This window comes from Sciurus vulgaris, assembly GCF_902686455.1.
Source record: "Sciurus vulgaris genome assembly, chromosome: 2".
Lineage (NCBI taxonomy): Eukaryota > Metazoa > Chordata > Mammalia > Rodentia > Sciuridae > Sciurus > Sciurus vulgaris.
This window is the reverse complement of record NC_136462.1, coordinates 186,062,593-186,080,609: the sequence shown is the minus strand read 5'-3', so window position 1 is coordinate 186,080,609 and position 18,017 is coordinate 186,062,593. Positions and strand designations below refer to the sequence as shown.

The 18,017-nt window shown below is 51.6% G+C and overlaps 1 protein-coding gene and 1 long non-coding RNA gene across 6 annotated transcripts in view; both read left to right on the top strand.

Annotated features, from left to right (window-relative positions):
* The window catches only part of LOC306653866, an 85,147-nt gene that overhangs the window by 30,783 nt on the left and 36,347 nt on the right, over positions 1 to 18,017 (top strand). The gene's annotated exons all lie outside the window — the stretch shown is intronic.
* On the top strand, positions 139 to 3,662 carry MAFB (MAF bZIP transcription factor B). The gene has a single exon (XM_079126932.1). It carries the CDS (start codon positions 735 to 737, stop codon positions 1,704 to 1,706), a length of 972 nt encoding a protein of 323 aa, XP_078983058.1. The 5' UTR covers positions 139 to 734; the 3' UTR covers positions 1,707 to 3,662.

Genomic DNA, 18,017 nt, shown 5'->3' with positions numbered 1-18,017 from the left:
GAGGGAGGTGAGAGTGCCGGGGGTGTGTGGGTGGAAGAAGCGACCTGGCCAAGAGGTGGGGCGCGCAACGAAGGCGAGCGTGCAGGGGCCAGGACCTGGAGGGTGGGGGGTTGGGCCCAGGCCGGCCGTCCCACTAGCTGCAGCCCTCTGCCAGGCCTCGGCGGCTCCGGGGCTGCTCCGGCCTCCAGTCAGCTGACGCGGGGGGCGGGGGAACTGTCAGGCGCGCCCCGCCCAGCGCCGCTGGGCCGCGGGGGCCGTGCAATCATTGGCCAGCGCGCCGGGCCGCCCGGGCCCCTGCGCCCCAGTGACATCAGGAAGGCGATAAAAGGCGGCGGCGGCGCCGGATCCAGCACAGCTGCACCGCCGGGCTGCGAGCGGCTGCGAGCGAGAGAACCCTAGAGCTTAAGAGCGAGAAAGCGAACGGCGGGCGCTCGCCCCGCGCCTCCCCTCCGCCCTTCGCACGCCTGGCTCGCCTCTCCACCCCGCCCGGCTTGACCCGGCTCGGTCCCGGAGCGGCCACAGACCCCGGCACTGGGGCAGCGCAGGCAGCCTCGGGACTCTCCGGCGCGCCGCCGCGTCCCCAGACAAAGGCTTGGCCGGCGGCCCCGGCCCGCTGCGCCCTCGGCTCCCCGCCTCCCCGGCTCGCTGCTCTTCGCCCCCGCGCTTGGCTCGGCGCGCCCCGGCCGGCCGCAAAGTTTCCCCGGCGGCAGCGGCGGCTGAGCCTCGCATTAGCGATGGCCGCGGAGCTGAGCATGGGGCCAGAGCTGCCCACCAGCCCGCTGGCCATGGAGTACGTCAACGACTTCGACCTGCTCAAGTTCGACGTGAAGAAGGAGCCACTGGGGCGTGCGGAGCGTCCGGGCCGGCCCTGCACGCGCCTGCAGCCAGCCGGTTCGGTGTCGTCCACACCGCTCAGCACGCCGTGTAGCTCGGTGCCCTCTTCACCCAGCTTCAGCCCGACCGAACAGAAGACCCATCTGGAGGACCTGTACTGGATGGCGAGCAACTACCAGCAGATGAACCCCGAGGCGCTCAACCTGACACCGGAGGACGCGGTGGAGGCGCTCATCGGCTCGCACCCAGTGCCACAGCCGCTGCAGAGCTTCGACGGCTTCCGCGGCGCTCACCACCACCACCATCACCACCACCCTCACCCGCACCACGCGTACCCCGGCGCTGGCGTGGCCCACGACGAGCTGGGCCCGCACGCTCACCCGCACCATCACCACCATCACCAAGCATCGCCGCCGCCGTCCAGCGCCTCCAGCCCAGCGCAACAGCTGCCCACCAGCCACCCCGGGCCGGGCCCGCACGCCGCGGCCGCGGCGACGGCGGCGGGCGGCAACGGTAGCGTGGAGGACCGCTTCTCCGACGACCAGCTCGTGTCCATGTCGGTGCGTGAGCTGAATCGCCACCTGCGGGGCTTCACCAAGGACGAGGTGATCCGCCTGAAGCAGAAGCGGCGGACCCTGAAGAACCGGGGCTACGCCCAGTCGTGCAGGTATAAACGCGTCCAGCAGAAACACCACCTGGAGAATGAGAAGACCCAGCTTATTCAGCAGGTGGAGCAGCTTAAGCAGGAGGTGTCCCGGCTGGCCCGCGAGAGAGACGCCTACAAGGTCAAGTGCGAGAAACTCGCCAACTCCGGCTTCAGGGAGGCGGGCTCCACCAGCGACAGCCCCTCCTCTCCCGAGTTCTTTCTGTGAGTCGTGGCGGGTCCCGGCCCCCGCTCTTTCCCGGGCCCGGACTCCCAGTCCCGTGTCCCCAGCCCTGGACTCCCCTGGACCCTGTCCCTGCCATGGCCCCAGCCTTGACCTGTTTGACTTGAGCGAGAGGGAGGAAGGGCGCACGGGCCGCGGGCGACGGGCGGGAGCGCGGGCGGGCAGGGGACCTTGGCTAAGGCGAGAGTAGCGCACGCCAGCGCCGCCTCCTAGACTCGAGCAGAGCCAGAGAGACGCGGAGGGTGGGAGATCCCGGAGCAACTTTTCTCTAGGCTGGAAGGCGGCGAGGCGTACTACCTGAGAGTCGCCAAGCGGTCTGGAGACTCCTGGTTTTCTGAACTTTGAAAGTGCTGGGGCCGCTGCTTCGAAGTCCGGAGCTCAGTCCGCCCCAGGAAGAGAGCAGAGGAGAGGAGAGGGACCCTGGCGTCCCAGCCCGCTCAAGGCGAGGCTGAGCGAAGGGAGGAAGAGCAGTGGACCTGCCTGTCCAGAGTCCGGAGAACACTGGTTCTCAGCCGAGAGACGCGGGCCTCAGTTAGGAAGTTCGGCGCGCAGATCTCATCAGTTTTATTGCCTGCTCGATTATATAGAAAAAAATACGAAAATCTGCATTAAAAATATTAATCCTGCATGCTGGACATGTATGGTAATAATTTCTATTTTGTACCATTTTCTTGTTTAACTTTTAGCATGTTGTTGATCATGGATCATAACCCCCCTTGTTTCTTTGGGTAAGAAGGGATCGCAGTTTGGAAACTCCAGCGGCTGCGAGCCGGGTTTCAGTCTCAGCTGTCGGTTTGTAAATACCCGCCCCGCGAAACCGAATAGAGAACGTGGCAGCAAGCGGAGTGTCTTTGTTTGGGTTTATTATTATGACATTTTTATTTGTAAGTAAAAAAAAAAAAAAGTTCTGGGCATTTAGCATCAGGCAACAACTTTGTCTTGGGGCACCCTTGGAAGCTGCATGTTTTCTGCCCTTCCCCTGTCTACATTCGGTTCTCTTTTCCCTCCTGCTTTAGTTTTGATTTTTGTTGGTGTTGAGGGAAAGAGGGTGCAAGGGCAGGGGCAGTGGGGGAGTTCCACACCCTGGACCCCAGAGATCATCCTCGCTTTCTGCCTTTTGTCTTTTGGCCAAATTAACACCCCTAATAAGAGAGGAAAGAGAAACTAATCTCCTCTGTTTTTTTTATTTTAACAAAAATCACCCCAGGGTCTCTTTTTGGAATTCTCCAGTCTGCACTCATTGTAGGACCCCCAGCCCTCCCAGGGTGAGAGGATTCCCTATCAATGGTGACCCCAGCTTGCAGTGAACCAGCTGCCACTGCTCAAAATGTACCAGAAACCCAAACATTGGCAAGTAAATTTGCAACTTTAGACCAATGCATTGTGTTTTGTTCCCTGCTTCTGAGAGTTATTGGTGGTGTCCCCCCCTTCAGTTGTATAGTAGTTTTAGGGAAGATCTGGGCGTTTTTCTTTATTATTACTTTTTTTTTTTTCTGCAGGTCAGTTAAAAGGATTTAAGTTGCACTGACAAAAAACAAAAACAAAAAAACAAAACAAAAAAAAAACAAAAAACAAAATGAAAGCGTATTTTTTAGTTCCCATTTGAAATTGCTGGCGCTGCTGGCCGGATGCATTTTTGAGTTTGTATTAGTTGATAAATTAACAGTAATAACAAGATTGTATGAACCGCATGGTGCTTGCAGTTTTAAATATTGTGGATATTCGTCCTGCATCAGAAACGAGCTTTGGTTTTTATGGATTCAACTGTGTTGAAATCAAACTTGCCGCAACAGAAATTGTTTTTATTTCATGTAAAATAAGGGATCAATTTCAAACCCTGCTTATGATATGAAAATATTAAAACCTAGTCTATTGTAGTTTTATTCAGACTGGTTTCTGTTTTTTGGTTATTAAAATGGTTTCCTATTTTGCTTATTAAAACCATGGAAATGGTGTTTATTTAGAGGACTCCGCCTTTGCATGACTTTGACTCTTTTGCTTCTTCAAGAGTTGCACCAATTTGGGGGCACTCTCCCCCCCCTCCCCATGGCAATTGAAAAGAAAATCAAGTCTGGGCAGATCTCTTCCTTGGGTGTTTGACTGAGTGTGTGTGTGTGTGTGAGCCTCAAATGTATTTTCTGCTTCTCACCCTAGGTCCAAACCCTGGTCGAGTTCATTTCTGAGCCAAGAGGGTGCGGTGCGGGTCCAAAAGGCCCCAGCATCCCTACGCATGGGGCACACACCACTTTTGCAGTGCTTTCGGACTTGGCAATCAGAACTACCCTGCTAGCCTTCCCTGCTCGGAAGTAGTGAATGGCAGAGACCAGGAAGCCAATAGTTCTTGCCTTGATGGGAAAACCAGGTCTTTGGGATGCTCCGGGGGCCCTTTGCCTTCCTGCCTGGGCTTCAGGTCTCTTGACTTTCTGCTGCCTGGAGCAGAATACCTGCTCCTTATGGAGGCCTACCACCTCCCCCGAAAGGCTCGGCTCGTGGAAGGAGGTGAAACCCAGCACCAAGATTTGGGGTGTAGGGCCCTCCAGACAGGAAGCCCATCCTTGAGGACTTCTTTTGGGGTAGTATGCCCAGGCTGCACTGGCAGCTTAGGCCTGCAGTACTCAGCCCCACAGAAGGCACTGCCGAGCCTGCATTTCAGTGGTTCCTCAAACTGGGACTCGAATGGGGTTTGGGGCCATCATTCTCATAGCAGCCTGAATATCCTAAACCAGACGTGGCCCTAGACCCTTTTCATTTTTCCGATTCCTGGAAGATCAATGTCCACTTAGGTCGTGCAAAATGCCTCTTGGCCGCCTTGGAACCGTGTCTATAACTTAGGGTTAACACCTCTGGGAAGTGGTGTAGGATCTCCAAAGCTCAGAAGAGTTCTGTACTCTTTTGGCCGTAACTCCAGGGACTTCCAGTCTCCTTAGACTCAGTATTCAGCCTTGAGTTTCTCTGGCACAGAGTTCCTAACATGGAAATTCAGGACCCAATTGGGGGGGTGGTGGTGCAGGAGCTACAGCCAGGAACCTGAGCAAAGCTGGCAGGGAATAGATTTTGGCCAGGATTCCTGGAGACTGGCGGGTCAGGGTGGTGGCTGGGGTCTGGGGAAGAGGGATGGAGAGCTAAAAATATAAAGATACAAATAGTATTAGCAATAATTCACACATACAGTACTTCCGTGTTGTGTAGGAGAGAAGCTAGGGATTTCAACTTGAATTTGATTCCCCAAACCAGTCCATTTAACCAACCGAAAGACCATACTGGCAGGGAAAGTTTGGCTCAGATCTGGGAGGAGAAGGTAGCTGAGCCAAGGTGGGTAGATGAAGGGGAGGGAGGGTGTGATATCTTAATTGCATTTGCAAATGCTCCTGCATAGAGTGTGCCTACATGCATAAATGCATCCCTTTGGGGGCAAAAGAGGCCTCTGTCAGGTCCGTCCCTTGGGGGCATCAGAAGAAACTCTCAGTGTGCCTCTCTCAGAGACCAAGGGGGATTACCTTCTCTTGTTGGTGGAGGTTCTCAACTCGGTGGCCTGACTCCTTTGGAATCATCCCAAGCCGACTGGCATCCTCCACCTTTAAAGTCACCTAGACTTTTGCCTGGGAAGAGCCTCCACACTGAGGAGGGTTGCAGACTGGGGAGTGTGCCCTCCCTAGGGCACAAAGACGCCCAAACCCACCCAATGAAGGGCAATTGCATCCAGAAGGAAAAGGTGGCTCAGGTCAGTTGAGTGACCAACTGCACCTTGGAGAAGATGGCAATCTCAGGACACAACTCTAGTGACATACTGACACACAGAAACACGGACACCCACGCCAGGTACCCACATAGATGTGCCCGCAACAGACACTTCCGTTCCTGCATCGAGTCACACTGACCGGGTCTGGGCACATGTGGGCGAGAGCCCTCCGTCCAGAGAGCAGGCTCAGACTTCCAGAGACCTGAGGGCGTGCTCGGGGAGCAGGCAAGCCTCGGCCACGTCTCCACCCGCAGCCTGCCGTCCGGACCCGCCGCGGATCCAGACAGGGCGCCCACAAGCGCAGGAAGAAAGAACTGGGTCCCGAGATCCTCGGACTTGTCCTGCCGGGCGGCGCTCCGCATCTGCACGCACCTTTTCGGCCCTCACCGCTCCCCGCCGCTCGCGGGCACCTCGCGATCCTCCACGTCCCCGGGGGGAAACCCTCCCAGCGCCGGAGTCTTCCAAGCCGGCACCGGCCCTAAGTAGACAGGCTGGCGCCTGCTCCCGGAGACACACGCGGAGACAGACACACAGAGACACCGGGACGCACGCAGGGGGCACACTCAGGCCCGGGAAATGTGGCTCCATTTCGGACCGCGCCCCTTACTGGGGTGGCTGCGGTCTGGTTCGGCACGAAGCCCCCTTCCTGAGACCCGGCTCTCCGGAGTGGGCTGGGACTGGTGCGCAGCAGCCACCTTCTGCGACGCAAGTCGGGCAAGGCGCTCGGGGCGCTTCCTGGGAGCCTGGGGTTCTTGTACGCTGGAGCCGGGAGGCACCTGCTCCTTCCCTTACCCCCTGGAGTCCTCTCTTTCCCTCTTTCCCCTCCTTCCCTCCCTTCCCTCCTTCCCTCCCTTCCTCCCTTGGTGCCTCTTCTTTTCCTCCCTTCCTCTCCCTCCCTTCCTTCTATTCCCTCTCCCTTTCCCTCCTCGCCACCATTTCCCATTTCTTTAGCCCTTCCTTTCTAAACTCTTTCATTGCGAGAACTTTCTCCTCTTTTGTTTTCTCTTCTGCCTTTTATTCTGGTGGCACTGCATGTCGGGAAGGCTAGAGGAGTGTTTCTGGAGGAGCAGAGAAGAATGAGAAGATGCAGACAGAGGTAGGCCGGCGGGCCCCAAGCCTCCCCAAGCTCCAGTACCAGCCGCTAGCTGGGTTACTGCCTCCATTTCGACTACTCCAACTCTGCAGCCTCCCTGGGCACCAGGGGTAGCTGGGGACCCATAGGGAGCAGCGACCCACTGGTCAGCAAGTGTGGAAGGGATCTCTGTGAAAGTTGAGGTTGGTCCTAGATCCAGGTCCATCGTTCAGTCACGGTCCAGATTCACTGGAGCCCTGGTCTCTGGGCATTTTTGTGGCACGACAACCCCTGCCTACCAGAGGGCACCCTCTTCCCACTCACCATAAAAACCTGTGCCTGCCCAAAGGGGCTCATGGTGGGAGCCACCAGGAACCAGGCCAGATACACCAGACTTGTCACTTGGCTTTCTCTGTGACCTGTAGTTCCAGCTTTTGACACCCGGCCAAACCTACTTCTCCCTTATTCTCCTATCCCCAAACCCCACAGCTCACCCTCTCTGGACACTGGAAACAGCAGGGATGGAATTTCCAGTTATGCCCTTGCCTGCTTTCTGATGCAAGACTCGAATGCTGGGCCCTTTTGTCTTCAGAAAGGAAAACCCTTGCATAACTGTAACTGTTCCCTCTGCAGCCTGCAGTCTGAGGGCCTGGCCTCTCAGCCCAGAAATCATTGTGTTTAGATTTGTTATGTAAGCAACCCTTCTCCCCTCACCAAAATAAAAGCCCTCAAATGGCGCTTCCTGTAGGCAGCATCATGTGTAGCTTCAGCCCTCTGGAAAATAGTCTGTTTGAAAGAGCTACTTGGTGCTGGTGCCTAGCACGGCAAGCTGGGAAGACAATCCAGCCGCTGTGAAGGCAGTGTCCTGTGTCCAGGGTAGAAGCTGGACCCCACCCTGGGGCTTCCCAGACTGGGGCTTTCCTTGCTTGGAAGCCTAGCCTCTTTTTGGAGAATGTGGCAGTAGCTGCTGCTGAAATTTCATCCTTTCCACATTTTCTCATCTGGAAGCAGCATCTCTTTGATCCGGGGAGCTCTCTTCCCCCAATTCCCCATGTCTCCTCCCAGTCATGTCTCCTCCTCGTCCTATATGCTTCCTCTGTGTCCACCTAAACACCTTTCCATGTTCTGCATGAATTTCCTTGTCTTCCACTTCTTCTTAGTCTTCTCCATCCTTCTCTCCATTGTCCTACACGTGTTGTCTTAAATGATGCATTTAGGTAAGAAAATCAGAGCTAACTGTTCTCACTTGCAAGAAATTAAATATCTGAGAGAAGTTGCTGCTCCAATATAGAAAACCACCTAAATTAATAATAAGGATTTGTTGCAAAACTTGGTTTTAGCCTCTCTGCATTCTTTGTATGTGAAGTTACTTTCATGTAAAACAGCAGCCACTCATTACACATTCTGTTTTATTTGTATCAAAAAAGGATGATGTCTTTGGGCTGCAGGGGCAGCTACAGAGGCAGTGGGAGGAGACCTAGAAATTTCTGGAAGAAGTAAGCCAGTTTCAGTATGAGAAGGGGGGTACAGTTCACAAATTCAATATTTATATCAAAGTGTTTTCCTTTTTGGAACTCTGTGCGTCTTACCAGGGATTGGACTTTACCAATAAAAGGACAAGGGATGGGAGGCTTGAGGGTCCCCATTTCAGAGCTTTGGAGCATGAGGTAGGCATTGATCCTGGCCCATGGCTCCTTTAGATTCAGGAGCTGAGGCTACCCTTGGCTCACTCTTACGTTTCCTTGTTTCTTCTGGTTAGTTGTCTTCACTACCCTGACTCTGCCACTGTTATAGGACTCTGAACTCCACTCAGGAGAGATTAGGGGCCCAGACTCCCTTCTTTTTGTCCTAGGAGCCAGATCCTGGTACCTATGTCCCTTTCCAAGGACAGGGGGCATAGAAGTCAAAGAGCTGAATTTATGTGGTTAAACTGTGGAGTTAGTATTGTTCAGACATTTCACTTAGCTCTATGTAGTGCTATTATCTGCAGACCAGGGATGGATAAACAAGGCCTACTGTGGCCATTTTCCCCAGTGGAGGATCCAAAACTTGAATCCCCACCTACCTGATGCTGAAATTTGTATTTTGCCACGAGTCCACTATCCTCATGTGAAACACAGAAGCAGGGGAAGCATGGAGGGGCGGGAAAGAGCCCTCTGGGGATGGTTTCCTTTCCAAGTCCGTTTGCAGAAGGTATTTACTTTCTTGGGGATGTGCTTCACTCTCTCCAGCCACAAGGCTTCCCGCCCAGCCAAGGACACGGGTCATGGAGACTTGGAGATGCAGTGGGGCAACATAATGAGAAGAGTGTCTGAGGGAAGCTGCAGCTGTCACTTTTCACTCTCTGACAGAGGAGTGTGGTGGTGTGAAGCGCGTGTGCGTGCATGTGTGCGTGTGTCTGGTTGAGGAGGCCGTCTTGGGCATCGTTGTCTTGGGACATTGGTGCCGTTTGTAATTAATGAACCGTCCTTCACTCTTCATCTGTTTTCAATTGAACTTTCCAATGAATGGATCATAATTACCAGAGCAAGTGCTCAGAGAAGCCGCAGCCTCTAGGTGAGGCACTTTTGAAGGAATCATCCGCAGTTAACAAAAGCTGTTTCTGGGACAGCTTTGGAGCTGCACATGGATATTCTTCACTCATCGGACAGGCACATGCATAAACACACATGTATACCTTCATGTTTATACACACAGAGGCAGGCATGCATGTGCACACACGTTCAAGCACAGAATCTGCATGTGTTCATTTGTTACTTACTTCCATATTCATGTGCCTACACACATATTCCGCATGTAGTCTCATGAAGGTGTGTACACCTCCATGCATACGTGCCCAAATGCTCATGCACGTGCATTTACAATGTGCATTCAGTGTTCACAATTATGCACGTAGCTGTGTGGATCTATATCCACGTTGAAACACAATTGATTACACATTATACATGCTCTTGCAAAATGTCCGGGGTTCCCTGGACATCCTCAGAGGCTCACCCGCACACATGCACATTCATATATAATTGAATACTGCTTTCACGTTCATTCATAACAAGCAGCATGTGACAAGTGAAATGTGGCACTGGTGGGGTTAATGGAGGCCCCAGACTCCCATAAATATTTATACGAAGCACTCAAGCTCTCAAAGTGGGAGAAGAACCTCTCCCCGCAAGCTCTTGTAAATCACGCGGCTGCTGTGTGTTTCCTGTCAGATCCGGGGCCGTGCGGTCCAGGCCTTGCTCCACAAGGGTGACACATACATGCTGGAGCACACAGCACGCTCCATGCCTAGTCAGGTATCCCAGCAAACATGCCAAGGTTGGCCCCTGCCCTGAGATTCTTCTTCAAGAAGCAAGAGGAAGCATTTTAGTGCTGCGACTGCACTGAGTCCAGGGCTGGAGGGCTGGAAAGGCATTTCGTGAAGATCTGAGACGAGGCTTCTCTAGTGAAGTTATCCTGGAGGGACAGCACCTGGGGGCCTTGGTGGCTTGCTGTGTGCAAGAAGGAGGTGGGGTCCTGGGCAGAGTCCAGCTTCAGGAGCTACTCCGCACCTGCCTGGGTCCAGGAGCTGATTGAACCACAGGGTCCCCAGCTGCTGTAACTCTGTCCAGTGAGTGCTCCTCGTCCAGGCTGCCACCTCAAAACTGTCCATTCAGGCACTGAACAAGTATGTATTGTGGGTTTTTCATGTGCACCGTGCTTGATGTTGGTAAAATAACAAGCAAAGTATCCCAGCCTTCCTGGAGCTAGCAATCTATTAGGGGAGAAGAGATGTCCATTAGATGCTGTACTGAAGAGCGACCAATGTCCCAGAGGGACAACTGCTATGGAGGAAAGCCACCTGGCCCTCTGAGAGCATGCATAGGACACTGAAGACACGCACAGGGCGGGCCTCCTGGAGGCAGTGACGTTTGGTCTGAGATCTGAAGCCTGAACAGAAGGGGTCCAAATCCAATGGGCAGGAGAAGAGCCCTCCAGATCAACACCATCGGAGGGACATTTCTGTGATGCCCAATTTTTTCTATATCAGCACCAGCAAATAAAGTAGTTCTTAGTCAAAAGTGGCTATTCATGTGGTAGAAAATTTGAATTTTTGAACTCTTCATTAAGTTTGAAATAAGTGACCAGGGTGTCTGTTTCCTCTCTAGTTTTCTCTACCTCTGTTCTCTCATGCCTCTCGTTCTGTTGGAATCACAGTGGCCGCCTTGCTCTTTCTGGAACGTGCTGGTTACTGCTCTTGCTTAGGGCATTTGCTGGAGCCGCTCCTTCAGCTGGAACCACTCTTTCCCAGATAAGCCTGATGTAAATCCTGCGCCTCCTTCAGTCTCTTGCTCAGACCCCAGGGCTCATCCTGACCTCCCTATTTAATCTGTCCCCCTTCCCCTTTCTGGGCACTCCTGACCTGCTTGTCCTCCACTATTTCTTTTTCTTCCTTTTCTCCCCCCAAACCCCCAGCACGAAATACCTTAAAATACGGGATTGTTTATTCATTTACGGCTTATTTTCTGGCTCTGCCTGTGGGGTCACTGTCTAACATCTGTTTTGTTCACTGATATTCCTGAGTACCAGGAACAGTGCCTGGCACTTAGTGGGACCTCAACAACCCCATAACTGGTTGAAGGAAAATGAGTGGAATAAAATGTACTTCAAGAGGAAAGGGGTTACGTCTCCAAAGGCCTGTGTGTGGTGTCCTGCCTTCTCTCAATTTATCTCTCAATCAGTTACCTGTCTGTTTATCCCTAGTGATCTGTCTGTCTGTCATCTACATATCTATCTGTCACATATTTATCCTCTATTTCTTTTTCTCTCTCTGTTTTGTGGAACTCTTTAACAATACATACTATTAAATTTTTTTAAAAAGCTTCTTTGCGTACTATCCTCTAACATCTCATATGACATCAGTGGTGCACTTTGGGACACATTCTGGTGTCTGAGGAGGAAGAAGAGGTTGTTACCTGACCTGAGAGGCAAGAGGGAGCAACCACAGAAGGGTCTTCGGGGGGTTCTGGGGCCTCACCATTGGGCGGTATCCCACCTGCTTTCCACCTCCCCTCCCCTCCAATTTATCCTTGTGCAAACAAATAAAACCAGCCAGCCAACCCACCAGCCCACCAGTCAAACAAAAAACTCCTAGCATTCTAGAAGTCCTGGGTCCAATCCCCAGCACCGCCAAAAGGAAAAAATAAAACTCTCCAAACTGTCCAGCCCCCACTCCTCAGCCCTGTTGCTTTCTAAGCTGGAATGAAAGTCTCTCAAATACTTTTGTCCCCTTGACAAGTTATTTTTAAAAAAAGAGAGCATCTCTGAATCTGACACTTGTGAGGATTTTTTGTTTGTTTGTTTGTCTTTAAGAAAACACTTGTCAAATCAACAGTTCTCTTGTTTTAAGCAACTGCCAGGGTCCGGAGAGCAGGCTGGTGGTATGCGCGCACTGTGTGGACACTCAGAAAAACTTGTATTCAGTGTCCTCAGGGCAAAACAGACCTTCCCCAGTGACTACTCTCCATTTCATTGTCCAATGGGAGGAGCCCTAAAAGCAGAACCTGGATGAAGAGGGGTAGACAGGCTTGGAGGAGGACACTTCCTCTGGGTGATTGGACTGGGAAATCAAAACCCAGCCTGGAGCAGCCTCTTCATCCCCCTGCATCCGGGGAAGACTTTTGGCTCTATCCCTTGCACTGGAAGGGATCAGTCATGAATGTTACTAGGTCCATTTCACAGCTAGACAAATAGAGTCAGGGAAATCTCATTTCCAAGCAGAGCTGGGAGAGAATGTATCTCCAGGCACCTGCTAATACCCCGGGGCAAGCGAACGCTCAAAGTCCTGGTTGGTGCAGTTCTTGAGAAACAGGCTGATTTCTGAAGGGCAAATCTGCTCTGGGATTCCAGTTCAGAGGAGCTTCTCTTGGAATGGCCCTGTGCTTCCCTGGCTAGTCCCCAGAGGCTTATCACTTCCCTTCCAGGCCCTATCCTATCTCAACATTGCCAGGGTCTCCTTTCAAAAACTTACCTCTTGGTCCTGTCGCTGCTTTCTTTGCAAAATCAACAAGTTAGGGGTCTGACTTTGACCCAGAAGGGAGGTAGAAATTTCAGTTCCGCCTCAACTGTGGCTTTGGCAGTCCAAGATGCCGCGCTCAGACCCTGATGTGATTTGGGGAAGGTCGAAGGGCAGAAGTTAAGTGCAGAAGCCCTCTCGGGTCTTCTGAAGGGGACCCAGATTTTCTTACATGTTGTCCTGCCCAGCTCTGGTTGCTTCAAGGTCGGCAGTGTGACCTTAAGGTTTCTTTAGGAAAATGACCTGTCACTTGAATTATAGCTACCATGTGTCTAAAAAAAAATCTGTCTTTTGCTTGAGTTCTCTAAGAAGGATTGCTCTGCTGTGTTTCCTTGGGTGGCCCTCCTTCCTCTCTGTTTGCACGAGGAGGAGAAAACACCAGAACACTTGAAAAGAGTCAAAAGCTTCTCAGAAAATGGAGGTCTTTGGTGGAACCTTATGAAAATGTTGACGTGTACTAGATTCATTCCATAAGTTCTAGATCTTTGGGCCCCAGAATTCCAGAGCACATTATTAAAAAGGGACAGTTTGTAGGTAGCAAGGGAATTGATGACCATTAATGAGACCCAGAGAGGGATCCTTAGGAACATACCACACCAGACTCACCTTTTTAGCATCTTTGGAAGATCAAAAACTGTGGACTCAAAGATCCTAATTTGGCAAATACCTTCCCTGTGCCTGACACTGTTAAAATATTTAACAACTATTAGCTCACATAATCCTCACAATAACCATAAGAGATAGGAAACAGAATCACAGAGAGCTTAAGCAAGGGGCCCAAAGATACACAGCTAGTAAGAAGCAATTCAAACCCAGGCAGTCTGAACCTGGAGTCTATGTCTTTAATCATTGTATTTTCTGAGGCCAGGTGTTAGATGATAGGTGAATTTGTAACTGGTTGGAAAGTGTTTTTGGGATTTTATTTAGTGTGACTTGGCCAAGAGCATCTCCCTCAGACCACTGTTCATTCTTCTCTTAAGTCACATTGCTTCTAAATTATTATTTTTTCCTGAGGTAATGGGAACTAGTCCTGCTCTGAAATAATCTATGGCTCCCCACTACCTTCAGGAATCATTGCATTTTCTTTAGACTGACCTTCAAGGCCCTTAGTACAAGCTCCCCATCCTCCCTTCTTCATTCCCTCATTCTGTGCTCTGGCCATACTGATCCCAGAACCCGCCCAGGGTGCCCTGGCCTCCACATCTTCACCTGAGCTGTTCCCCCATGAAATTTTCTGTCACTCTCAGTCCTTGGCTCTTTAATCACCTTCCCTTGCAATTGTACCCAGAGAAAGACACTGTCCTCCCCCTGAAATCCTCCTGGAATGGGTGGGGGCCTAGTTGGAACTCAGATTTTGGAGCCAGGAAGGCAGACCTGATTTAAACCCAGCCCTCCTCTTAGGCAAGTCACTACACTTCTCTGAACCTCAATTGCTTCTTAGTAAAGCCGGGAACATCTGCCCCACTTCTGGTTTCTGGAGGGAACCTTCTGAGCAAGAGTGTGTCAGTGATGTCTGGCATTTGTATGGAGGTGGGTAGTAAGCGGGGGCTGCTGTGATTTGGTGGGCTTGGCTGGGCAGGCAGGTGTCTCCCCAGGAAGCTGTGACGTCTTTCCCAGAGGGCTGAGTCTCTTGCAGTGTCGAGGGCCAGGCATTACAGGAAGGAGCAGGAGTTAGGAAAACTCCTAGAAGCCACTGGGAAGGATTTAGCTTAGACTTAGCCCAAAGCCCGGGCTCCTGTGTTGCCGCTGTGGGGATGTCAAGCAGGTCTGACTGGTTCGGTGCTCTGCCCAAGATCTCTGGTTCAGTTTGCTCTGAAACTGATTGGCAAGGCAAGCCCTGGAAGGAGGTGTGCAAGGCAAGCCCTGGAAGGAGGTGTGCAAGGCAAGCCCTGGAAGGAGGTGTGCAAACCCCAGCAGGAGCTCCTGGGAAGTGGGATTTATAGCCGTGAACATACAGCAGGAAGGAATCCGGAGTTTCAGCCCTGGGAACAAATATTCTCAGCCCTGTCCCCCAGGCCATTTTCAGCTGCTCAGAACCCCAGGGTCTTGATTGACAGGGTTTTTTTGCCAACATTTTCTGGGGAAGGAGAAATTTGCCTGGTCACTATGTAAACTTGCCTCCCACCTTGGGAACCATGTTGTAGAAAGAACATCTGAGCCTTTAGCTGGCGGGCTGGGGTCCCTAACTTGGAGGCAACATAGTCAGGTTTTGGTGTTGGTGTTTCTGTGAGTCTGTGTGGCATGTGTGTCCTTGTACACATGTGGGCAGGTGCACCTGAGCCCATGGGAGACTGTGCCGTGTACATAGAGCCATAGGAAAAGTTCCCTTCAGTGGCAAAGATGGTGGACTGGAGTCAGGTTGCCTGAGTTTCATGCTCACCATCCCCTTCCTGGTGTCCCTGGGAGTCTATAGGGACATGGGCAGGTATACAGGCCACACCCAAGTGGCCCAGAGTGGAGTGTGTATGTGAGTTAATGAGAGCACTCTCAGAATCAGGAACCAATCCACTTATTTGCTCAACAAACACTCGCTTGCTCCATGCTAGGCACTTATATGCCCCTGACCTTGCTTTTTCCTGGGCAACCCCACGGGAACTCTGGGACTGTATGTGGGTGCTCCCTGAGACTGGGATTTGCCCAAGTCCTCCTCTTAAGCCACTGGGCCAGGATTTGAACTCAGGTTCAAAATCCCAAGGCACCTAGTGTGGGCTCCATGCCTCCCTGGAGTTTGGGATCTTGGGAGGGACAGCAGAGCTGATGGAGTCTCGTGGGGCACAGTTAGAAAGATGGACAAATGGCCTGGAATGAGAGCGAAGAGGAGGACGAGCCCCAGGAGGGTGGGTGGAGCAGGCCCACGCGACGGAGTGCGGGAGGAGAGGGTGCCCGGGAGGAATTAGTCTGGGTGAAAGCTCAGGGTGGTCGTGGGAGGGAGCTTTCCGAGCGGCAGCCAGCCAGCTCCTGCTCTGTTTGGCTGCAGCGTGAGATGCAGGAGGAGCGCTGGGATTGGGAAGAGCAGGGAGCTCACAGGTCCTCAGGGGCTTTGGTGACTGGGAGAGGAGTCTGGTATTATCTGCCTTGATGGAATCTGCTGTGGTGCTTCTGCTGTTGACCCAGTCCATGACGCAGCTTCTTGGACTGAGATGAGCAGCCCATCTATTTACTGGCACATCGGGGTCTGGATTCTTGGGTACGGGCCAGATTTGGGTGGGAGTTTAAGTGGGGGAAAGGGTGAGAGGATGGAGAATGGGGACAGGCTCACTCTGAACTTGTGGATGAGAAACCAGGGAAAGGGTCTATGCAGAGAGGGAAGGATAGAGCCAGCGTATGGTGAATGCTCAGAGGCTTACGGAGGTCTAATGAAACGAGGGCCATCGGGGGAACAGGATCCTACTAAAATTACCAAGAACACACACATAGCAAAAATGGGAAGGAAGAAATAAAAAAGAAATATAAAGTCTGCATGGAGAATGGGCCATGAGTTGGCTGTGAGCCTCCTAGTGACCAATGGGAAGAAGGAAAAAAGATCAACAATAAGAGCCCTGGGAAAAATGAACCCACTGCTCAGGAGAGACGTAAACACCACTGGTTCTGGGGCTGGAGAGAAATCTCTCTGGTGGATTGTCAAATACTTGGGCAGATTTTTTGGTCAGAGAGGAGGTGAGTTGAGGCAGCAGAGTCTGGTTCCAATTTCATGTGTGACCTCAGGAGGTGGCTTGACCTGTCTGAGTCTGAGTTTCCTCTATTGTAACATGAGGGGTGCAGGGAGAAGTGCCTTAGCTGTAAAAGTGAACCGACGGATGAGGGGGAAGAGCTGGGGACACAGTAGCTGATCAGTAAGGCTAGCTTGCTTCCTCCCTGCCTCCAAAAGCTGCCTCTCTTTAATTAAACTTTTTATTGCTCTTTTGCCCTCTCCTGCTTTGAGCCAGTTCCTCCCACTGCCCCTGGGGACCAGGGCACAGCCAGGTGGCTGTTGGCAGGGTGCCTGCTGAAATCAGCAGGGCCCTCAGCTCCCTGCTGGGCCTATGTCCACAGCTGACCTGCTCCGAAGAGCTAGGCTCAGCCAGTCCACAGACGCCCAGGGCCACCTCCCTTCCTAGCTCTGGGCAGGGCTGAGAACTCTGCCCACAGCCAGCCACCACCATGTGCGTAGCACCCTGTACGTCTCCTTCCCCCTGTAAGTCCCAGGAATAGATAAACGATCGTCTGTGTGAACCAGTTGTTTTAACATCCACCTCCCAGCGGGAACACATGTGTCCTAAGGCTATGGGCTGTTCTGTCCACCCCACCGTGTCCGTCTGCAGGGCCTGCTCAGGACCTGCTACAGAGTGGCTGCTCAATAGAGTGTTTGAGGCCAGGTGTGGGTGCACATCTGGAATCCCAGCTACTCTGGGGGCTGAGGCAGGAGGAGCCCAAGTTCAAGACCAGTTTGTGAGACTGTCACACAAAAAAGGTGGGGGCTAGGGTCCTAGCTCTGTGGTAGAATGCTCGCCTAGCGTCCGTAAGGCCCTGGGTTTGATCGCCAATACCACCTGCACACACATACACACCTGTATCGAATGGGCCAATGAATGAATGGAATAAGTGAATGACTGAAAGAAACTTTGTAATTGTTGGTCCCGTGGGGTCAGGATTACTATCTTCATTTTATAGATAAGGAGACTGAATTTTGATCTCCTCTTTTTACTTCTTTACCAGGTTGACTGCTACTCATTCTTCAGCTTTCGGTCCAAATGTTACTTCTTTCAAAGACCTGACCTAGGGTTCTAGACTGGCCAGGCACGGCCCTTCCCCCATCACTGCTAATCCATGCTTCTCTGAGGTTTGCTCTCTCCCTCTCCTGCATCTTCTTCTGCTGGGAATGGTTCATTTGGTCTCATGTCCCTCTTAACTCCACCCGTTATATAATTTGCAGGGCCCAGTACAAAAAACAGAAAGGAAGGGTCTCTTGTTTAAAAATTAAGTTCAAGATGGCAACAGAGCATTAAACTGGCATTAAACTGGGTGCTGTCTCTCTCATTACAGGGACATGTTTTTTTTTTTTTTTTTTTTTTTTTTTTTTTTAAGCTTCCTAAGCTTAAAAAAATTACACAAGAATTTCCACCTAGGTATTTTCATGCAAAAATAATCTAACACTTAAATACATGTCTTTATATTATTCAGTATATAAAAGGAGGTAATAAAAAAGTAGAAATCTGATATTTCTTAAGTTGCACATACCATCTTATCTAAATATCAACACCCCCAAATCAGAAATACTATAATTTTAAATTTTACTGCATGGGAGTGGAAGGAGCCAAAAAAACTTTAGCAGCTTTGGTGTTTCCCCTTCTCACATGAACTTTGTTAAAATTATATTTTCAACTCTTACATATTTTAAGCATTTTTATTCAAAACATTTGTAAAGAGAAATATTATTTCTACTTGGCCTACATT